This window comes from Erinaceus europaeus, chromosome 6, assembly GCF_950295315.1.
Source record: "Erinaceus europaeus chromosome 6, mEriEur2.1, whole genome shotgun sequence".
Taxonomy (NCBI): domain Eukaryota; kingdom Metazoa; phylum Chordata; class Mammalia; order Eulipotyphla; family Erinaceidae; genus Erinaceus; species Erinaceus europaeus.
In genome coordinates, this window is record NC_080167.1 from 70,462,366 (window position 1) to 70,486,612 (window position 24,247).

The 24,247-nt window shown below is 44.1% G+C and overlaps 1 protein-coding gene across 13 annotated transcripts in view; it reads left to right on the top strand.

The window, feature by feature from the left end:
• PARD3 (par-3 family cell polarity regulator) overlaps positions 1-24,247 on the top strand; it is a 652,495-nt gene that overhangs the window by 265,946 nt on the left and 362,302 nt on the right. For all 13 annotated transcript variants that reach the window (XM_060192488.1, XM_060192489.1, XM_060192482.1 and 10 more), the window contains one exon: positions 277-455. In XM_060192488.1, the coding sequence (XP_060048471.1) occupies positions 277-455 (179 nt within the window). The remainder of the gene's footprint in view (positions 1-276; positions 456-24,247) is intronic.

The following is a 24,247-nucleotide window of genomic DNA, read 5'->3' on the forward strand; positions in this document are numbered from 1 at the left end:
CTCGTGGTGGCAGTCAGGTGCTGTGTGGAACCGTCAAGTCACACAGACCAGCCCAGACCTCCACCTTTCTCTCACCACTGAGTGCTTTACAGGGGAGAATGGAGTTTCTGCATCAAATACTGACTCATTAAAGAACTCTCTCCACCCTCAGTTGTACAATCCCTGAGATTAGCCACCTTCCTTCTACAGTGTCATTTCCAAATGTTAGCTATCTTAAAATAAAAGAAGGAGTGAATGAATGAAAGCACGATCATGTTTTTCGTTTCCCTCCTGTAGACATGCCTCTTCATGTCCGACGGAGCAGTGACCCAGCCTTGATTGGCCTCTCCACATCCATCAGTGATAACAGTTTCTCTTCTGAAGAGCCTTCTCGGAAGAATCCCACGCGCTGGTCCACAACAGCTGGCTTCCTCAAGCAAAACACTGCTAATAGCCCTAAAACCTGTGACAGAAAGGTAACTTGAGTTCTAGTATCAATTCTCAGTCATCTCCAATCCTTCCTATGTGTACTTCTAGATATTTACGTCAGCGTTCAGGGAACCTTTTTTCTGTGTGGAATTGGAGGCTTATATCTGCTCAGTTTCATAGTTTCATACTCCACTTTTCATTCAGAGAGAGACAGATGCTGGGCTAGTGTGGGGGTGCCTCTTCTCGGGCGCATACTCTCTGGGTTGGAGAGAAAGCGACCAGAGCCAGCCTGTGCTGCTACTCACTCAGCGACGCGAGGGAGATGACTCATGAACAGAGCTCGTGGTGGCGAGGCAATTCGATTCTTTATTGATCAGAGAGCCAAGGCGTTTAAAGGGCAGACCCAGAAGTGGCAAGTCAGAAACGGAAATGGCTTGACATGGTTTGGAAAGGGGTGGAGAAAGGCAAAGAGGCTGGGAAAAGTAGGAACTTCCTTAGCAACTGTTGTGAGGGTTTTAACTGGTAGTATTAATAATACCCTGCAGGCAGGGAGGGTCTGAGGGTAGAAAGAAGATAGATCAAAGGAGTGGAATGGGTGGGGATCTTTCAGGCAAAACAATGATTATGTAGATAATAAGGGAGCAGGCCATAGTATCAGGAATGCAGGGTGCTTTGTGTGGCAGGGAGTCTGATAAGATGGGGCAAACCTTTGGGGTTACTCCTGCCCCTCCTTGCTCAACCTCTCGGTAGAGAGAGAGACTGACAGGATAGACACACTCCTCAGGTCAAGCCCTGCCAGGCTTTACCACATCCTCACAATTTACTGACAGACAGAGAGACACTTACCCTGTTTTGACCCTCCTCTGGTGCCGTGGGACCTCTCATGATATCTGGTTTTGAATGTGGATTGTGCACATATCAGCCACAAGTCCTAACTAGTGAGCGAGCTCTCCAATCCTCAGACAACTTTCTATTTTGTATTGCTATTAGATTTTCTGATTAAAAAAAAAAAATCTTGCTGTTTAGGGCATGTAATTATTTATATACCCATATTTTGAATCTAAGTTTTATTTTAATAATTAATTTTTGCAAAGAGATAGTGAAATTGAGTGGGATGGGGTGGGGAAGGAAAATAAGAGAGTGAGATTCTATTCATAGGATTACAGACTTGTGCACACAAGTCCCTCCCAATTTCCTTCCTGGTCTTCCCATATCTCTTAAGTTGAAATCTCCATATTAGCTTTCAGTGTGTCTGAGAGGGACTTTTTTCTCACCTAGAAGTAGATACTCAAAGTGACGTGTGAGTTGCGTTAAGAAAATTCTAGCATCATGGCCTTCTGAGGAAGAAAGTGGTCTCCTTGGTCATTTTGTTTCACTGTCTAGAAAGAGTATAAAATGGAAGCATATTCTCTAGTCTTAAGAACATTTTCTTCTTTGACCTAATTTACTTTAGTTTTTGACCAGAGTGAGCCTAAAGGTATAAAACTATAAGTCTTGTCCAATTTGTTTGTTAATACTCTGACCCATCCTCTCCCATCCAGCTCTCCCACTAGCCTTTCAAAACAAAAATACTAACCGGGGAACTTTAAACTTGCTGTCTCTCTGCTGAATCTGTACAATAGAGGCTTATTAAACACCTCTTGAATGAATCAATGAGATATGTTAATATAGTCAGCATGTGCTGAAAAATGTGGGACTGTATTAATCACATATTTGCTTGGTTTCTCTGCTGCTGCTATGCAAGAAATAACCTGCCTCAAATATTTCTTAATTCGCCTGTATATTTCAGCTACTCTTTCTCCTCCTCCTCCTTCTTCTTCTCCTTCTTCTTCCTTTCTTGTGCACGTGCAAGATTAAGAAGCCACATTGAACATACAAACGTAAAATGAGAAGAATCTACCTAAAATAGGAACACACAGGGCTCTGTGAACTCCTGTTTGGTGTATCAGGGGCTTCCCTGCTCTCAGACTTCCTCTTTGGATGTTCTCTTTATTTGTTTGTTTCTTTACTTACTTTGTGAATTTATCGAGAAGTGCTGTTGGAATATCTTCTCCTTGAGATGAACTTGAAATTTTAGACTACTTTGTCTAGACTCTCCAGTAAGGTCCCAGCTGATGGTTGGGCTTCATGATGTAAGATGTGTGTCTACAGGAGACTTGATTCACACGCTTCCTCGTAGATGCTTGAGTCACACACGCTCTCATTTTCAGCACATTTATTCCTTTAAAATAAATTTCCCCCTCTTATTGGGACTAATGGTTTACAGTCCACAATAAAACACAAGGTGGTGATTGCGTGATATTTCTCACTTTCCCACATCACACTGTATGTCCCCCCCACCCCAGAGCCCTTGACTTTGGTGCGGTACACCAACTCCAGGCCAAGTTCTACTTTGTATTTCCTCTTATTTTTTTTTAATTTATTATCTTTATTTATTTATTAGATAGAGATAGCCAGAAATTGAGAGGGAAAGGTGTGATAGAGAGTGAGAGAGACAGAGAGACACATGCAGCACTGCTTCACCACTCATGAAGCTTCTCCCCTACAGGTGGGGACCGGGGGCTTGAGCCTGTGTTCTTAAGCACTATAACACGTGTGCTTAACCAGGTGTGCCACCACCTAGGCCTGTGTTTCCCCTTCTATTCTTATTTTTCAATTTCTGTCTATGAGTGAGATCTTCCCATCTTCATCCTTCTCTTTCTGACTGATCTCATTTCACAGGATTTCTTCAAGCTCCATCCAAGATGAGGTGAAGAAGGTGAAGTCATCATTTTAACAGCCGAGTTGTGCTCCATTAACTTAGAACCTTTAAAAAATATTTATTTCTTTCCCTTTTGTTGCCTTTGTTGCTTTTATTGTTGTTGTAGTTATTATTGTTGCTGTTATTGTTATCATTGTTGTTGGATAGGACAGAGAGAAATGGAGAGAGGAGGGTAAGACAGAGAGGGGGAGAGAAAGACACCTGCAGACCTGCTTCACCACCTGTGAAGTGAATCCCCTGCAGGTGGGGAGCCAGGGACTCGAACCGGGATCCTCACACCGGTCCTTGAGCTTTGCACCATGTGCGCTTAACCTGCTGTGTTACCGCCCGACTCCCTTAACATTACTTTTTAAGAAATGTTTTCACTTAGTTGAAAGAGAGTAGGTCTGAGTCTTCCCTGTAATTGGGGCTTCTTATACATGTTAGTGGAAGTCCCCTTCAGTTACTGCTGGCTGGCGGAACTATTTAAAACATCAAAAGATTTAAAACTTAGACTTTGGTTTCTCTGAAAATTTGGGTGTGGAGTAGAAGAAAAAGATTCATTTCTGACCTCAAGGTCTCGTGAACACCCTGTGGGCAGCAGGCGGAGGGCGGCTCCCTCTCCTAGCATGCTTGAGTGTTCTCGCCGGGCTTCTTGTCACCTACTGTTTGGGAACAGAACCCAGGACTTCCTGGGGACGCTCCCACTTGTGCTGCCAGGCGTGTCAGTAATAGCTGCTCCGGGCAAGCCCCTGTTTCAGCTTCAGTCATTTAAACCTCACCTGTGGCTTTGAACAAGCAGATGCTCTCTGCCTCCAGTCTGGAATCTGCAAAGGACTTTGGCAACTGGACCTTCGCCTTCCTGTCTCTGTCCATAGGGAGGGATTCGAGGAAGGGCCGCTTCATTCATCTGCTTCAGTGCTTTACTTTTTTATTAGTGTTTTAATAATGACTAATAAGATTGTAAGATAGCAGGGCTACAATTCCATACAGTTCCCACCACCAGAGTTCTCTGTCCCGTCCCCTCCATTGGACGCTTCCCTGTTCCTTATTCCTATTTATCCTATTATTTATCTTTATGGTATGGGCCAATATTCTTTCTGGGGTGCAGAAGGTGAGAGTTCTGGCTTCTGTAATTGCTTCTCCACTGGACGTGGACTTTGGCAGGTTGATCCACACCCCCAGCCTGTTTTGATCTTTCCCTAGTGGGTTCAGGGCTCTGGGGATGTGAGGTTCCAGGATCTTTTAGTAGCAGCTGCAACTTGGTGACAGCTTATTGGAGCTGGGGGTGGGGGGGAGGGTGACATCTCGGGCTTAGTGTCTCTGGAGATGGTCAGAAGTGACACCTGGCCGCGTGGCACTGGTCGCACTGATGCAGTTGACGTCAGCAGAGGCAGTGTCACAGGGTGGGGGATCAAGTTGAGAAGCATCAAGAAATACCAGCCAAGTCCCAGAACTTCCAAGACTAGGAGAAATACGGATTTTAGAGAGAATGATGAAGGGCTCTTTCTGTCTTAGAACTTAAGAGGGCAGTAGATAATTATTATTCTAACCAGGTTATTGGGAACTTGATTTACTTTACCTTACAAGACCTCAGCGTGATCTGTGTCATTTAATGCTATTTATGAATAACTATATCTTTGATACTGACAGGACCAGCTGCTCCTGATCTGCCTGGACTAAGACTATAGGTAGTTTAGTGTTTAAAAAAAATGACCGGGAATGCTTTAACAATTTAAGCCCTTCACTGGCTGTCTCATCTAACATCTATCTTTATCTACTACTGCTTAGAAATGGGAACATAACAGTAGCAAGAAGTCAGACTAGCCACCGCTTCCAGATTCAGTGACTACGAGTGTCATGTTAGTGAACACACACACACAGGCACACACACCCCCTCTTTCATTCTCCCTCTGAAATAAGTTCTAATGATTACAAGGCTCTCCACTGTAGTGCATGTACTGTGTTTATCATTTTCCCTATTATTGTGTATATAACATTCATCCTGCTTTCATATTACAGATTATTAAACTGCCTGATACAAATATTTTTCCTTGTTTCCATTAAAAAGGACTCACTTCCCAAGTTTCCCCAATACGGGACTATACGTATGTAGCTGTGTCTCCATACTCCCTAGTGTAGGGAGGGTCTTGCTCCTAACTTTAGATGAACTCAGTCACCTATAGCACACCTGCAAGAGTCACCTGTGTCTTTTGAATCATCTTTGCATTTCTGTTACCAGTGCTGATTGACTCATCTCATTGTCTAAAAGTGTGTCCTGGCCTCCTCTGAAACTGATGTGTATGACTCAAAGCAATGTTAATTTTTCTTATAGAATTGTTTTCTTTATTTTTAGTGCTCAGAGAGACTTTGATGAAAGATTATTTGCTAGTAAGTAGTAAACTTTTAAATATTTATTTATTTATTATTGGGTAGAGGTCTATCTTGAGATGGGAGGGGTGATAAAGAGAAAGTCAGAGAAGACACCTGCAGCCCACCTTCAGCACTCTTCCTGCATGTGGGGACCAGGGGCTTGAACCTGGGTCCCTGGGCACTGTAATGTGTGCACTTAATCAGGCATGCCTCCACCTGGCCCCTAGTAGTAGGAAACTTATTTATGTAGTGTTCATGAGATGTTAACTCTGCAACAATTTCAAGATGTTGCTAATTCTTTTTTGTAACATATTTTTAAAATATTTATTTATTCCCATGTATTGCCCTCGTTGTTTTATTGTTGTAGTTATTATTGATGTTGTCCTTGTTGGCTAGGACAGAGAGAAATGGAGAGAGAAGGGGAAGACAGACACCTACAGACTTGCTTCACCATCTGTGAAGCGACTCCCCTGCAGGTGGGGAGCCGGGGGGCTCGAACCGGGATCCTTAACGCTGGTCTTTGTGCTTTGTGCCATGTGCGCTTAACCCACGGTGATACCACCCGACTTCCCATTGTTGCTAATTCTTACCAGTATGGAGTGGCTATATATATATAGAATTTAAAGGCTTTTCATCTTGTGATTCATTGGTCTCTAATAGTTAAAATAAATTGCCGTGCTTGTATAGCTCAATGACATAGTTACACGGCCTGTATTCTTCCAGACCAGGAAATGGATACCTATGTTGAATAAATGTGACCCATCGGTTCACATTTCTGAGAAGGGGCTATCTGTCCATCACTGCCCTGTCAGTATCTTGTGATCCGAAACCACAGATGAGGAGAGGAGCCTCCCTGGTGGAAATTCCAGTAACACTTCTTTCCACAATTGCTTGATAGACAACACGGACACTATTTTCTCTTCCTGGATGAGAGCACTGCTCAACTCTGCTTCTTGGTGGAGCTGGGGATCGAACCCGAAACTTTGAGACTTTGGACGTGAAAGTCTTTTTGCATGGCTGTTATCTCCGTGGTCTTATAGACAAGTGTTCTCTCCCACAGACTTTGAAGAGATGGGGCTCTGATGAGTTCTGGGTTTCTTAAACCTTTTCATGATTTTGTTTGGAGATGTCATGTCAGAGAGCTGAGCCCGCCCCGCCCCCCGCCCCTCTTCAAAAGTGCTTTAGAACTCAATTGTGTTCCTGCCATTTGGGTCTGACTCCTTTCGTTAAATTTTAAAGAAAATATTTTGTTCACATTTTGTAGGAGATGTGTTTTCAAGATTTCCCATGGATGTAATACTGTATTTTGGGAATGAACCTTTCAATCCATGCGGCCTCTGTGGTTATTTCTATTGAGCCAGAGTCCCTGCAGATAAAGAGGCCAGCTTGTACGCAGATTGTGTTGGATTTATTCCTTCAAGAAAGCTGTAATGAGGCCCTTATTGGAATCAGCCTATTATGATGTCTCAAGGGTAAAGATTATGTCCTTTTCCTCCCTCCCTCCCTCCCTCCCTCCCTCCCTCCTTCTCTCTCTCTCTCTCTTTCTCTCTTTCTTTCTTTCTTTCTTTCTTTCTTTTTCTTTCCACAGTGTGGCTGGTGTTTCTTCCTCCCTTCCTCTCTTTCTTTCTTTCTTTCTTTCTTTCTTTCTTTCTTTCTTTCTTTCTTTCTTTTTCTTTCCACAGTGTGGCTGGTGCAACCCAGTGTCCTTCCCTCTAAATGTTGACAGGGCTACTTTTCTAAATTATGTGACCCCTCTCTCCCCAAACAGAACACACAAAAAAAACCTTGTCCCGACTTATTTCCAAGAGAGATATTTACCTGAGTAGGGAGGAGAAGAAAGTGATAAGAGAACAGACTGTGTTGGGACCACTAGCTTTATTATTTATTATTCTTTGCCTTAAAGAGAAACAGGGGAATGCTTCTAATGCCCTGAGTTTATTGTTTCTGCTTGATTTCCTTGTTGGGCATGTTTAATATCTTTCTTGTCCCCTTGATACATACCAGTTCTTGGAAAAGATGCTGTCTTTAATTATATCTTTGTTATCACTCTTGGAATTCTATTAAAATAATGGTGAGATTTTTGTTGTTGATTTCAGAAAATCATTTCTATAAACACTTCCTGTAGGGAAGTCCATAAGACATTTTCTTATGTCTTATAAATATTAATGGCTCATGTGGTATTCTTTTTTATTTATAAAAAGGAAACACTGACAAAAACCATAGGATAAGAGGGTACAACTCCACACAATTCCCACCACCAGAACTCCGTATCCCATCCCCTCTCCTGATAGCTTTCCTATTCTTTATCCCTCTGGGAGCATTGACCCAGGGTCATTGTGGGATGCAGAAGGTGGAAGGTCTGGCTTCTGTCATTGCTTCCCCGCTGAACATGGGCTTTAACAGGGCTCATGTGATATTCTATCAGTCAACGATATTTTTGTAGTTGGTGTTTATTAACTTTATCTGGTGATTTTAATTTCCTTTTGCTTGACATTTATACTTTCTTTCCCCCTCAGTCCCTCTGCTTATAAGTAACCTTTAACAGTAACCTAGGGGGAATATCCGTACATATCAATTGTTTTGACATCTGATTATTTACGTCGATGTCTAAGGTACACTTATGTGACTGAACAGAGGTACATTTTAAAGCTATATTCGTGAATATCAATTCATGAAGAATAAAATGCTCTTTACTTACATTGTATAAAATGTTATGAGGGGCCGGGAAGTGGTACACCTGGTTAAGTACACATTTCACCACCTATAAAGACGCCCCCTCCCCACCTGCAGGGGGAAAGCTTCACAAGTGGGGAAGCGTGTCTGCAGCTGTCTCTGTCTCTCTCTTTCACCTCTACCTCCGTTTCTCCTCAACTTCTCTTTGTCCTATCAAATTAAATGTTTTCAAAAGACCTTTATAAAGTAAAAATAAAATGCTCAAAAATAAATAAGAAAAAAAATGCTGGAGAAGAACTAGGTGTGTGAGGTAGGGAAGGAGAAGGAGAGAAAATCAGGCTGTGACTGGTACTGTTTCTGAGTTCTGGGATTCATTGCCTTCTTATCTGGTTGTGCGTTAGAATTACCCGGGGAATTTTAAAAGACAGAGTGCACACACTTAACCACAACAGACTCACGTGTTCTCTTCTGGAAGTGTATGTGCGTGTGTGTTTATTCCATGCGTGGATTCCCAGAGAGAGTCTTGTTCTCAGTCTGGTTGAGCTGAAATGGGGAATGTATCCACCCACTAGAAGCCAAGACCAAGGACCCGTGTGCTGGTTATTTTGAGATGTCTTTTCTTGAGGCTGATTTTTTTTTATATATCACAGCAGGAATCTGGAACAATTATTGTATTTGCCTTTATGAGAGTCTATTTCCTCCCTCTATCCAATAATAAAAAACAAAAATATTTAGGAAGAAAGAAGGTCTCCCACATACCCTGCCTCTAACACGGTGTGTGTGTGTGTGTGGGGGGGGGGGTCACTGCTGTGACTGACTTTTCAGATAGAAAGACAGAAAACAGCATGAGTGAGACTGAAAGAAAGAGACCACAGCACTGAACCTTCTCCCCTCAGGGCTGTGGGGCTAAATTTGAACCTGTGTCTTGTCGTGCCTACGGTAAAGCGTGTGCCCTGTCCATCAGTCTCCATCAGTGTCATCTTCAGCTTGCCATGTTTTCGGGTAAAGATCGCTGCCCGGAGTTCTTGCCTGGTGCTGTTTGCCGTACCGGTTGTGTTGTCTGTTATTTCTCTCCTAACAATCCTCTCAAGTGTGTGGTTGCTGTTCCCCATTTATCTACCAAGAGGTGACTTCTCTTTTTTTTTCTTTTAATTTCTTTATTGGGGAATTAATGTTTTACATTCGACAGTAAATACAATAGTTTGTACATGCATAACATTTCCCAGTTTTCCATATAACAATACAACCCCCACTAGGTCCTCTGTCATCCTTCTTGGACTTGTATTCTCCCCACCCACCCACCCCAGAGTCTTTTACTTTGGTGCAATACACCAATTCCAGTTCAGGTTCTACTTGTGTTTGCTTTTCTGATCTTGTTTTTCAACTTCTGCCTGAGAGTGAGATCATCCCATATTCATCCTTCTGTTTCTGACTTATTTCACGTCACATGAATTTTTCAAGCTCCATCCAAGATGGGCTGAAAACGGTGAAGAAGAGGTGACTTCTCAGAGGTTAAGCGATTCATCTATTGCTCAGATCAGCTGTGAAAAGTTAAAGTTGTGACGTGAACTTAGAGCATCTGGTTCAAAGTTCTGTGCGTTTGACAAGCATGCCACCCACGTCCTAACATCCCGTGTCATTTCATTTAGTTAAGTATTTGATATGTGCGATATTTAGCAACGATGTGAGCATTTTTATCTCCTAAAACTGCCTGTTAAGCAGTGAATTATGGGTCTAAGTGTAACCTGTATGTATTTATTATTAGAGCTAGAATGGCTTTTAGTAGCTTGACATCTTCAGTCTTAACTAAAGAGACGCTTATCACTCAGGTGTATTGATGGAGCCCCCTTTCTTTCCTTTTCTTTGGGGATTGTTTTTTTTTCTCTGAACCTTGTGATTGATAGTATTGTTCCTCTTATTTCAAAATTCCATATTCAGCCTTTTTTTGAGAGTATAAAAATATGTGCCAGTTTATCTGCTCATTTGGATTCACTTCTCCCTCTTCCTTTGTTATCTTAGTTGCAGTTAGAGCGCTTACACGGGCAAGGTTTGCCTGTCCTCAGTCTTTCCCGCTGAGCTGGGTCAAGGTACAGTGCATGAAACACTTCTGCTCTTTCATTTTGATATTTTCTCTGTGTTGCTCAAAACCGTTTTCCGACAGCATAATAATTCATAATATAATTGAATTTAACCCCAAAGACCAAAACGATACTCAGAAAATTATTCTGACATTGATGAATGTTTGCAGAGAGGTGAATAGGAGATCGAAGAGACGTTTTCATACATAGAATGACTCCCCAGTCTTGTGCGTCAAGTGTGGAAATACACCTGGTAAAAACATCCTAAGTATTCCTCAGCGGGGGGGATGGATAAAGAGGTTGTGAGGGGGAACCAGGTGGTGGCGCACCTGGTTGAGTGCACAAGGACCCAGGTTCAAGCCCCCACTGCCCACCTGCAGGGGGGAAGCTTTGCGAGTGGTGAAGCAGGGCTGCGGGTTTTTCTTTGTCTCTCTCCCTATCACTCCTTCCATCTTGATGTCTACCTGTTTCTATCCTATAAATAAAGATAATAAAAATTAAAAGAAATAAATAAAAGGAAAAAAAAGTTGTGAGGTTTGATTTCTCCCTCCCTCCCTTCCTCCCTCCCTCCTACTTTAGCTTAGAGGAGAGCGGAATCCTGCCATTTACACCAGCATGGATGGACCTTGAGGTATTACAGCAAATGGGTCAGGTTAGGCAGAGAAAGACAGATTCTCAATCCCCTCACGTCCAAGAGGACACTAGATACATGGCCTCAGTGTGTGGGGACTAGTGACAGGTTGGCAGCCGTCCGGTGCAGTGGGGGAACGGTGGGTGGTATGGATCATGTAGCTGAAACGGTCCAGACTTTCCTTCTGGAATCAGTATGTCCCAGGGACCGAACAGCCAGCATGGCGCCCTCCCCAGCACTCCCACATGCAGCGTGTTTGAGAGCTACAAATGGTAGGTCTGGAGAGACCTCCCGTTTCTTTCTCTCTCCCCCCCCCCCCCCTCTCTCTCTCACACACACACACACACAAACACTCTCACACACACACACACACACACTCACAAACACACACACACACGCACGCACACACGCACTCACACACACACACACACAAACACGCACGCACAGACACACGCACACACTCGCGCACACACGTACACACACAGACACACACACAAACACACATACACGCACACACACACTCACACAGAGACACACACAAACATACGCACACACACGTACACACACGCACACACACGTGCACACACAAACACACACGCACTCACACACAGACACACACACGTACACACAAACACGCACACTCACACACGCACACACACACACGCACGCACATGCACACGCACGCACGCACACACGCACACACACACACACACAAACGCACACACAGTGCCTAGATATGGTGACAATAAAATGAAGGAAACTTGCAGGCTTAGCTATTAACTCTGCTCATGGCGGTGACCCTTTCTCAAGGGATCCAAACATCGAATCATGTCGTATGTTTCAAATAATCTAATGGTATTTGCCAGTTATACTTCCCCAAGTAGGTGGAGCTAGAGAGACACATTTTCTTACAAAAGAATCTCAAATAACAGGGCCAGTGGTGGCTCACCTTGTAAAGTGCACTCATGACATTGTGCACGGATATGGGTCTGCCCCAACCCCACTTGCAGGGGACAGCTTCATGGGTTGTGGAGCAGTGCTGCAGGTGTCTCTCTGACTCCCCCCTCTCTCTTTCTCTCTCCTTTCCCTCTCGATTCTCTCTGTCGTATTCAATTAAAAAAGAAGAGGAAGGGGAGTCGGGTGGCAGCGCAGCGGGTTAAGCGCACATGGCGCAAAGCACAAGGACCAGCGTAAGTATCCAGGTTCGAGCCCCCGGCTCCCCACCTGCAGGGGAGTGACTTCACAGGCGGTGAAGCAGATCTGCAGGTGTCTGTCTTTCTCTCCTCCTCTCTGTCTTCCCCTCCTCTCTCCAATTCTCTCTGTCCTAGCCAACAACGAGGACATCAGTAACAGCAATGTTAATAATCACAAAAAACAACAAAGGCAACAGAAGGGAATAAATAAATAAATAAATAAAAAGAAGAAGAGGAAGAATAATTTCAAATACCATGTGGAATACTTTGGGTCTCTGAAAGCAAACGTTAACTCCTCATTTGGCTATTTGGTTGTTTTCGTGATTCATTTCCAAGGAATATGGTAAAAGTACTAACTCTCTAGTGGAGGCTGTGTGAGTCTGCACATGACTCCACTGATAGGCGCATCTGAGTCCCACAGCCCCTCCGCTACACGGCCAGGTGGGCCCCTCACCTCAGTGCAGCCCCCCCCCCCCCCCCAGCTCTCTGCATCTCCGATTAGAGAATCAGTAATTTTCAGATTCACCAGGGCCCTGGTTACATGACCAGCCTTCTTTAAGAATGTCATTGTCAGGGCTTTCAGATAGTGGCACGCCTGGTTAAGCGCATTACATTGTGTACATTACAGTACACAAGGACCCAGGTTCCAGCCCCTGGTCCCCACCTGCAGGGGGAAAGCTTCACGAGGGGGTGAAGCAGGTCTGCAGGTGTCTCTCTGTCTCCCTCCCTCTCTATCACCCCTTTCCCCTCTCAATTTCTCTCGGTCACTATCCAATAATAAATAAATAGAAATAATTTTTTTAAAAAAAGAGTGTCATTGTCATAAAGACCAGATCAGGTCAGGTCAGAGTAGATGGAAGAAGCATGCTGACCCGATGAAATTGGAGGATCTTGCTTTGAGGTAAGAACTTTGTTGTGAAGCAAAAGTGTGCACTGAAAATCTGCCATTAGCAGTGTTCTTCAAAGGGATGAAATAGCCAGGCATTCCTTGTACTGTCCTGGCAGCTGTTCTATAAATTTATATTTTTTTCGCCCAAACTAGATTTAATTTTTTGTTTGTTTGTTTATCACTGACATCCGGGTCCAGGAACCAAGATGGTGCTCAGTGCAGAGGCCACGGGGCGGTGGGAGCCTCCTGGCAGCCCTGGTCAGCCCCTCAGATGCTGTGTCTGTTTGGCATGAGGGTGCTAAAAGTCCTTTCACTGACCTTATGACATCTCACTACTTGCTGTTGACAGCCTTTCTCGTGACAGGACTGAATCTTAAAAAAATGCCCCACCGATTTTCTTTTACACATACCGCACTCGAAGACTACACACTCTCACTTTGTCCAGACTTCCTGACAGACTGCTCCTTTCCGTCCATATTATTCAGGTGACTAAGGTTTTTGAATGATGGAAGGGGGGGGGAACCACTCCAAGTTCCCAGAATCCCATGTTCCAAAACTATCATTTCCAGTTATAATATTTGGACGTAGTGTCCTTGAAAATTAATATCCCCGCTTCAGAGTAGTGATGCTTTTCTGCTGGTTGGGTCGGGTGGGGGTGGCGGGAAAGCTTCATTTGTTAGAACTTTAAGCCATCAATTTCTTTACGCTAAATGCTTCCTGTGTGGGGATGGGATTCTCCAGAAAAGTCATTATTGTGTGAGAAGCAATAAAGAGAGTAGTTTTATGATAAGTGGAGACAAGCATCTTCTGTAATTTCAAAAGCGTTTCTATAGAAATGGTTTACCTGCAGAGGTAAACTCACAATTAAGAGGCGAACTTTGGGAAAATGAACTTGGCTTCTGTACAGAGGGACTTAACACAGAAATGATTTGATTGTGCTGCTAACCCATCCCTCTCCCACCCACCGCACCCTGTGGCTGATAGAAGTGCTGAGGATTCACACTGATAGGCTCCCAGTCTGGTGCAAAGATCTTGATACTCAAAGCTTAGTATTTTGTGTGATCTATGTAACGCTTTAGTGATGGCAGACATGCTTCGGGAAATGTGGACGGTTCGTGTTGTGTATTTGAGTAATGAAGACAGTAGATGCTTGGGCGTTAGACAGCTTCTGCAAGTCTTCTGCTCTCTCTCTCCCTCTCCCTCTCCCTGCATCTGAAGCTTTTCAAAGCTTGTTTTAAAATTTTTTTATATTTATTTATTTTCCATTTTGTTGCCCTTGTTGTTTTTATTGTTGTTTTGTTATTGATGTCATTGTTGCTGGATAGGACAGAGAGAAATGGAGAGAGGAGGGGAAGACAGAGAGGGGGAGAGAAAGACAGACACCTGCAGACCTGCTTCACCGCCTGTGAAGCAACTCCCCTGCAGGTGGGGAGCCAGGGGCTCGAACCGGGATCCTTATGCCTGGTCCTTGTGCTTTGCCTGCCACGTGCGCTTAACCCGCTGCACCACCGCCTGACTCCCTTTTCAAAGCTTTTGAAACTGTGGAATTGGGTGGGTAGCACTGGAGAAACCATACAAATAAGTAGCCTGAACGATGCTGGGCTCTACCAGGTCTCTCCTGGGTTTCCCCGGGGCCAGCTCAGGAGCAGATCGGCTGGTGGAAGAGAACTCTCCACTCCCAAGGTCACCTCTGTGACCTTCATGCTTTGTGAGGGGCAGGAGTGACCGTGTTTGCAGCCGGGCTGGCTGTCGGAGGATCCCTCTGTGCTCACATCCCAGGGCAGTCTTGTTCTGAGGCAAGAGTCAACTCCTGGCCAGTTAGTTGTAGCTTGTGAGATACAACCCAGATGTCCTTTTTGATTTTGATTTGCCGCCAAGGAATAATCCTAGGGCCATTTTTCCATTCATTTATTTTAGAAAGGGAGAGAGAGAGAGAGGGAGAGAGAGGGAGAGAGGAGGCAGTGGCAGCACTGTCCATTGGCGAGGCCCCATTCCTGCATCTTGGACGTCTTTCCTGACACTCCATTTATCATGCTTTTACTTGCTTGCTTGTTGTGAATCGGAAGGATCACTATGTGACAAGAGGTGTATTTGCAGACTGGTGGTGATTCTAAACTGGTGGTGTATGTCTTCATGAGACGGAGTTCCAGCACGACTGGCCACACTCCCTCCCTCCCCGGCGTAATCAGTATTTTTACTTTCACTCATATCTAAATATATTTTTCTGATCTAGAAGCTATTATTGACCATGTGTCATAAAATACTGGGGGAAAGAAATAAGTTTCAGTTAAGAGCTTTCAGACCAGAATTAGTCTCAAAAGCTGTGTACTTCCAACATTTCAAAGCTGGAAAAAAACAACAACAAAAACCGAAACCTCATACAATCAGATGGATAATGTTAGAAGAGATTTTTTTTTTGTCTTAATAGAATGTGGTTGGGTTTTCAATTTTTGTTCATAATTCCTGTTCAAAAGTTAAAATATGTCTTCAAAGAAGGTAAAAATAGGGACCAGGTGGTGGTATACCTGGTAAAGTGCACAAGGACTCAGGTTCAATCCCCCAGCTCCCCCCTGCAGGTGGGAAGATCATGGCTGGTAAAGCAAGACTGCAAGTATCTCTCTCTCTCTCACTCTGCCTCTCTGCTCCCTTTCAATTTCTCTCTGTCTCTATCCAAAAAAAAAAAAAAGTTAATTTTAAAAAGCACTGAAAATAAATAAATGAACAAAGAGACTTAAAATGTTTATTTGTATGAAATTTGAACTATAGAGGTATGGTAAGAAATGCAATCTTTCACTGAAAAAAATTCATCGTGTCAATTTAATCAGCGTTTGTTGTTGCCATCTTTTTTATCAGAGTTCAGTAAAGTGTGTTTCTGTTTCCAGTGTCTGCAGTTGCTTGTTCTGAAAAATATCGGTGGGTGTTTGAATTTTCTACTCGTGTTGTGTTCTGCCGCTTTTACTCAGAAGAAATGTATTAACGTTTCCCCTTTATCTCGTCCACCCCTCTCTTGAATAACGATGGCGAATGTATCAGAAAGGAAAGTAAGGTGTTTACATAAACATGCCAGTGTTTAAGCTCATTTACTTATGGGAATTAGAGCTGATAGGGGCTGGTGAATCGCAACTATTGTGGGAAGAAATTGTGTGACCTTAGATGGCCACATTTAGGCGCTGCAAGCAGAATAGAGTGTGAAGAATGCTGTTTAATTTCTCACACCTCCAAATAGCCACCTGCCTAGGACTGATCATGACAAATAAGGATATTCGGAATAACAATAGGTCTTTCCCTACTTTAAAAAAATGTTTTTATATTCTGGCTATTACTTCAGCTGGTGGGAACTGCCAGATAGATAATCTCTGCTTGCTAGTTGATTATTTAATGTGGTTTTGTTTGGTACATGTGAATGTATATGTGTGTGTGTGTGTGTGTGTGTATTTTTTTAATGTCCCTCTCCTCTCATTTATTATCCAGAGGACAATTTGAAGGTCAGAAATGCCTCTTGACCACAATCTTCTTTATAGACCTTTTTATAGTTGGGAATCTCTTCTAAATTGAGTCTTTGGCATTGACGCCAAGGGGATGGTGTAGTGTAGTTACATAGAGGCCCACAAGATAATGGCTGGCTCCAGAGACAGGGATGGGTCTGATTTTAACAAGCTACATGTAATTAAAAAAAAAAAAAGGAAAAGAAAAAAACCCAAGTCATATAATTTCTCATTTAATTTCGTTCTCATCCTTTCAAATCAGACATCCTGAAAATAGTTTCGTGTGTGTGTGATTTCTTGTAGGAGATCATAAAGCAGAAAGCTGAATTTCCTTTGACTGTGATTGTTGGGTTGAGAAATATTTTCAGTTTAAAATCTTAAAGGCCACACGGAGCCATTCAAACCTTGTATAGACGCACAGAGAGTGCTAGAGAGAAGGCATGTATGCATTGAGGACTTTGTGTTTTAAAATATGGCACGATTCCTAATGGCTTTTAAAAGCTTTTTTTTTGGGGGGGGGTGGGGATGCACATAACATACTGGGGAAGTCCTCAGGCTTTCCATGGCAACATAGAAATACTTCATTGCTTGGGAGTCGGGCGGTAGTGCAGCAGGTTAAGCGCACATGGCGCCAAGCGCAAGGACCAGTGTAAGGATCCCGGTTCGAGCCACCGGCTCCCCACCTGCAGGGGAGTCGCTTCACAGGCGGTGATGCAGGTCTGCAGGTGTCTGTCTTTTTCTCCCCCTCTCTGTCTTCCCCTCCTCTCTCCATTTCTCTCTGTCCTATCTAACAATGACTACATCAATAACAACAACAACAACAATAACCACAACAATAAAAAACAACAAGGGCAACAAAAGGGAAAATAAATAAATATTTAAAAAATGTTAAAAAAAAAAAAAAGAAAAAGAAATACTTCACTGCTTCTAGAATATCCGTGAGATATACCCATATTCCTGCAACAGAGTGACACAGGTTTGCCGGGAAATCTGACCATCAGCTAAATAGCTGTTTCTGAGAGATAAGTTCTGATGAGTGCAGCTTCGTAAGCCCAAGATGGCTTCTTACTCATGGTGTGGGCCGGGTTCTGTGTGATTTCTCTGTGTGGAATAGCCGCTGGCTTGGTGGGGGGAGCAATCTCTTTCCCTACTCGGGAAGACAGTCTCTCCATAACTGGGACACTTGTACAGTGGAACAGCAAATTAAAATGCATTTCTCAGCCTGGGTGGCTTTCTGACACCTGATGATGTGGTATTACATTTAGATGATAAGGAAATCCCTGATCACAGCAGGAACATCTGTTTTTTCCTGGCAAGAGGGAAAATTTCTCTCCCAGTGTAAAGCCTGGTGGCTGTCTGGGCCGCCTCAGAAGTGAAGGATTAAAGATATAATTAAAAAAAAAAGGCAGAGGAATTCCTGGTGGTATTTTTCTTATATAATCTTTTAGCTAAAGCAGTGGCTTTATTCTAATAAATTATTTCTTGTCATTAGCAAATTTAATAATCATTGGGATTTTCCATATGGGCACTACAGATAGGATTCTATAAGTCAAGAGAAAAAGAATAGTTTTTGTTTTGAAGTTTACCAGTGCACAGAGTGGAGGCATGAATTTGATTAGAGAATGTACCAGACTTAAAGTGACAGTCTCAGATTTATTTACATATGACTCTGACTTCTTGTGAGAATAGAAATGACTTTTTTGGGGGAGTTGGGCGGTAGCATAGCGGGTTAAGCACAGGTGGCACAAAGCGCAAGGACCGGCATAAGGATCCTGATTCGAGCCCTCGGCTCCCCACCTTCAGGGGAGTCGCTTCACAGGCGGTGAAGCAGGTCTGCAGGTGTCTTGTCTTTCTCTCCCCCTCTCTGTCTTCCCCTCCTCTCTCCATTTCTCTCTGTCCTATCCAACGACAGCAACAACAACAACAATAATAATAACCACAACAAGGCTACAACAACAAGGGCAACAAAGGGGGGGTAATGGTCTCCAGGAGCAGTGGATTCATGGTGCAGGCACTGAGCCCCGGCAATAAGCCTGGAACAAAAAAAAAGTCTTTTTTTTTTTTGATAGGCCTGGTGAGAGAGCTCATGGGGAAAGTTCCTCTTTGCCACGTCTGAGGCATGAAGCTCCTGCGTTATGGGGCAATCCCTCTTCACCCACCCCCCCATCACCACCACCACCACCACCACCACCACCACCACCACCACCCAACAGAAAAAAATAAAATGACCCCAAGAGGTGAAGCCTCAGTGACAGGGAAACAAAACAAAACAAAACAAAATGGTGGTTTGTTTTTTATTTCTTCCAATTCTGCATACTAGGTTAAAAAAATACATCTGAATTTTTTAAAGTTTTTAAAAAATATTTATTTACTTATTCTCTTTTGTTGCCCTTGTTATAGTCATTGTTGTTGATGTTGTCATTGTTGGATAGGACACAAAGAGATGGAGAGAGGGGGAGAGAAAGACAGACACCTGCAGACCTGCTTCACCACCTATGAAGCGACTCCCCTGCAGGTGGGGAGCCGGGGGCTCAAACCGGGATCCTTACGCCGGTCCTTGCGCTTGGTGCCACACATCTGACTTTTTCACTTTTGTCATCTGCTAGTAGAGTTTGATTTCACATAGACAAAAAGATGGCTGCCGTACTTTAGGAAACTGTTTCCCCTGGGATGTTTTCAAAGTGAGAATAGAACGCCGGGTGGACGTCTCCGTTGGGAGCCACGAATGGCGTGCACCAGATATTTTTCCTGACCTTGATAAAGATTTCAGATCACTTTGGCCCCTCCTCTGATGTTGGACATCTGGTATGATTCCAGGTTGTGTCGATTGCAAACTCTACTGCTAGGAACACAAGTGTACACAGATCTCTGCTGAGAGGAGTTTCTGTTTCTTCTGGGGGGAAAATCCCCAGGCAAGGAATTGCTGGATCGTAGAGTAGGTTCATTCCTAGTGTCCTGATAAGTTTCCAGATTGCTTTCCACAATGGATGGACCAAACAACAACAACAACAACAGCAAAGTAGTATTATATACATGATGGAATAGTACTCAGCTGTGATAAAGGTCGAAGTTGTCGCCTTTGCATCTTCTTGGATAAAACTTGAGGACGTCACGCTGAGTGAGATGAGCAAAAAAGAGAAGGACAGATACCAAATGGTCTCACTTATTAGCGGGACTTAATAAAGTAGAGAACAGGAAGAAAGGAGAGCACAGAGTGAGTCATGGACTGGACATGGGGTATCACACCAATGCAAAGGACTCTGGGAGGGAGGGAGAGCACAGAGTGAGGTATGGACTAGACATGGGGTATTTTTTATTTTTTAATTTTTTCCAGAGCACCGCTCAGCTCTGGCTTATAGTGGTTCGGTGGATTTAACCTGAGACTTTGGAGCCTCAAGCATGAAAGTTTGTTTCCATAACCATTATGCTATTCTACCCCTGCCTTGGAAATGGTGTATCACACCAAAGCAAAGGACTCTGGGGAGGCAATGGGGGGGGGGTGGAGGGACCACTGTGGGTGCCTGGAAATTGTCTGCGTAAGTAATGATTCCACTGGGAAGCATCAACCCCCCCCAATAATAATACAAAAATCACTTTTAATACATTATAAATAAACACCAGAATATATTCTTCCCTCTTCCTTAATATTAAATTAGGGCAGTGTTCTCGTTAGAAGGGGCGAGTGCTCTTTTTATTTTTGTTATCAACTTGCTACTCAAAACTGCTTCTAAGAATCTGAAATAGTAAGATTTTGGAGATGGGGTCCAGACCACCCATCTTTGGATCTTTTGCCTTCTCTGCCTTACCACGGTTGTCATGGCCGGCCTAACTGGAGCAATGGCACGCCTTCTTAGATGCACTGGCGGATAATCATGTCTTCCACAGACATCAGATGCTGTTAATCTGACAAGTAGCCGTGGAGAAAATGTCAGGCATCTGTCAGTGTCAACCTTAAAATCTAGTGACTGTATTTCAGTGTAAAGGAAGTTTTGGTGACATCTATGTGGATACATTTTTCTCTTAAAGCTTCCCCTTAGTAATTATGAAAATCACTTTTCCAATCCTCAGCTTCTGAAGTCAGGCTAAGCTGTTTCCTTGACTGTTAGAGGAAAGTCCTTCTCTTGGCCTCGGCTATCAAGCTAAGTGGCTGGATTTAAAGGTGGATAATGATCCCCTGCTAAGTCCCACTTTAAGTGGACATAGTAATTTTAAAAGGTGAATTATAAAAATGAAAAAAAATAAAAAATCAAGTTAATTTATAAGTTGGGGCTATAATTAGATGTCTGATTAGTATATAGTGATAACAACCGTGGCCTTGTTGGTTGGAACTGGGAAGTAATTATTAGAGAAAGTAGCTTTTGAGGGTGCCATCCAGTGGCACACCTGGTTAAGTACACACAGCACTAAGTGCAAGGACCTGCTCAAGGATCCAGGTTCGAGCCCCTGCTTCCCACCTGTGGGGGAGACGCTTCACAAGCGGTGAAGCATGTCTGCAGGTGTCTCTCTAGCTCTCTCCCTCTCTATCTCCCCTACCTCTTTCAATTCCTCTCTGTCCTGTCCAGTAAAAGAGAAAAAAAAAAGTCCATGGAGAGTACTGGATTTGTAGTGCTGGCACCGAGCCCCAGCGATAACCCTGGAGGAGGGAAAAAGGGAGGGAAGGAAGGAAGGAAAAAGGAAAGGAAGGAAGGCAGGAAGGAAGGGGCATTTGAAGAAGGAGGTGTCCCAATTGATACAGGAAGCAGCAACATGTCACTTGAGATGACCTGAGGTTTTGTTGCTGGTGGTATATCATTGGGACATCCTGTTGGAAACTGAAGACTGTGGACTCAGGAAAAGTTTAAAGTTAGTAGCATGGACCTAGAACTTGTGGGACAGGTGTTGAAACTGGATCCTGATTTTCTTGCCGTAGCTGGAAGAAGGCAATGCAACGAGTCCCTAGAGAGAAGAAGTAAGGCTGTTCAAGGAAAGAGGATGGTGATGGTGACTCACACGGAAGTATCAGCATCTTTCTGAGTTCTAGGCATCAAGAGATGTGGCATCTGGCACCTCCATTTTTTTTTCCCCATTTTGTTGCCCTTGTTGTTGTTATTACTGCCATTGATGTCGTTGTTGGATAGGACAGAGAGAACCGGAGAGAGGAGGGGAAGACAGAGAGGGGGAGAGAAAGACAGACACCTGCAGACCTGCTTCACCACCTGTGAAGCGACTCCCCTGCAGGTGGGGAGCCGGGGACTTGAACCGGGATCCTTACAACAGTCCCCACACTTTGTGCCATGTGCACTTAACCCGCTGAGCTACCGCCGAACCCCCTGTTGTATGTTTTTTATGGAGAGAGAGAGAGAGAGAGAGGCAGCAAGTGCTGCTCCACTGTGTATGGGGTTCCTCCTCTTGTGTCCTTGGCGCTGCACTGTGGTGTTGAGGTTCCCTGGAGGCCTCCCCGCTGCTGCGCCAGCCCCCAGCCCCCCAGCTCCACAGAACCCCCCTTCCCCCTCCCCGCTCATGGTTTTTTTTTTGGGGGGGAATCTTTGTGTTTGGGGATACAGGGAGTATTTGTTGTTGTTACCATCTCTGTGTTCCTGCAAAGCAAGGTCACCCTTCATCTCCGGAGAGGAGGCATCCTTTCATCTTCTGAGGCTTTTTCTTCCATGTGTGGAGACGCCTCACGACAGCCACCTCAAGCTGCAGTAGCCAGAAACAGTTTTCCCCATGAGATGCGCTTGCTGCTCAAGTCCCGTTAGACTGGGAGCTGAGAACACTTCTTTCCTTTTCCTTTTTTGTACCTGCGCTATGAATCCACTGCTCCTGTGGCATTTTTTTTTCTTTGAGTTTTTTTTTTTTTTTTTTTTGGATAGGACACAGTGAAATTGAGAGGGGAAAGGGAAGCTAGGGAGAGAGACAGCGAGACACCTGCAGACCTGCTTCACCACTTGTGAAGCTTCCCCCCATGCAGGTGGGGAGCTGGGGGCTCAAACCAGGATCCTTGCCTTTGCACTTTGTACGATGTGTGCTTAACCCAGTGTGCCACCACCCAGCCCCTTCGGACACCTCTTTTCCGAAGGCATATTTTTAAAGATCTTTATAGAGTTTTACGCTGACATGTAGATTGATCCATTCTTAGAGAATTTGTTGATCTGGGCTTAAGCTTTTCAAATAATTTTTGGCTTAGTTATCTGATCACACTCATGCAGGAGCAGAAGTGATTCCTGGCTGACTGCTGGATCTCTCCAGTGCAGACTTGTGACTGTAAACCTTTCTGTTTCTGCATTTGTGCATGATGGTTAAGCAGTGCAGGAGGGTGACTGGAACCAGGAGATAACTAACTCCCTGGCAGTGTTCACACCTGGTCACCTGCAAGGACTCAGGCTGAAATTTCAGGACGAAATGGAAGGCCTGTGTGAGGCTCCACAGGGGAGCTCTATGCTGTCATGTCTCTCCTCCTTGTCCTTGTCTCTCTTCCTCCTCCTCTGCCTCTGTCTGACACTGTTAGTTTTGAAGACCCGCCAATATTGTGGGTCTGTGCTGTAAAGAACTGGAAGTGGGGGGACATATCTATTATCAGCTAATAATTTAGAGAGCCAGGAGTTTGCAGAACTCTGGCCTGTCTTTTTAGATAAAGGAGCAGAGAGAGAGAGACATCACAGCCCTGCAGCGGTCTGTCCTCCCGTGCCTGGGGACTCCCTCTGTAACTCCAGGACTCTGGTCTGAGCCCCAGGTAGGGCTCAGCACACACCTGAGGCATCTTCTCTCTGCCCCTGAAGCAAGCATCTGAGTTTGATCTAATAACTTAAACATAGTTTTTGGATTAGTTATCTGATCACACTCACGCTGGAACAGAAGTGATTCCTGGCTGACTGCTGGCTTTTACTTCTTGCAACTTGGGCGCCCTTAGAGTGCGTTAAATATTTATCAGTCTGCTAGGTTTATGCTAAAACATTACTTGACATTTGAGGTGAACAATTTTGTGTCTTATTATATACCGTGTATTTGGACAGATTGATTTTGATTCTGTTCTTGATATTTTTCATGAGTGTTTGCAATGAGCTTGTGAGAATATATCACAGAATGATCTAGGGTGTCTTAGGTCTCTTTCCAAAAGTAACAAAACTACAGGAATATACATAAGCAATTTCCTTCTCCTCCTCTACCTCCATCCTTCTTTCTCCTTCTTCTTCTCCTTCTTCTCCTTCTTCTTCTTCTTCTTCTTCTTCTTCTTCTTCTTCTTCTTCTTCTTCTTCTTCTTCTTCTTCTTCTTCTTCTTCTTCTTCTCCTCCTCCTCCCCCTACTCCTTCTTCTCCTTCTTCTTTTCCTTCTCCTCCTCCTCCTTCTTCTCCTCCTTGTTCTCCTTCTTCTTCTCTTTCTCCTCCTCCTCCTTTTACCTGCTTGAGAATGATAGAAAATAGCTCTCAGTATAGCTATGACACTAGAAAAAAGAAAAAACAAATGATGATGGCAAGACTATGGACGTTGGGCTGGGGAGACAACATAGTGATTCTGTAAGGTTTTCATGCCTCAGACTCCAAGGTCTTAGGTTCAATGCCCGGCACCACCATAAACCAAACAGTGTTCTGGATTGCCCCCCGCTCCTGCATCTGTCTCTGTTACTCTCTCATTTAAATAAATAAGTAGAGAAATAAAGGGCCAGGTGGTGGCTCACCTGGTTAAGCGCTCACATTTCAGTGCACAGGGGCCAAGGTTCAAGCCCCTGGTCCCTACCTGAAGGGGGAAAGCTTCATGGGTAGTGAAGCAGGGCTGCAGGTGTCTCTCTGTCTCGCTCCTT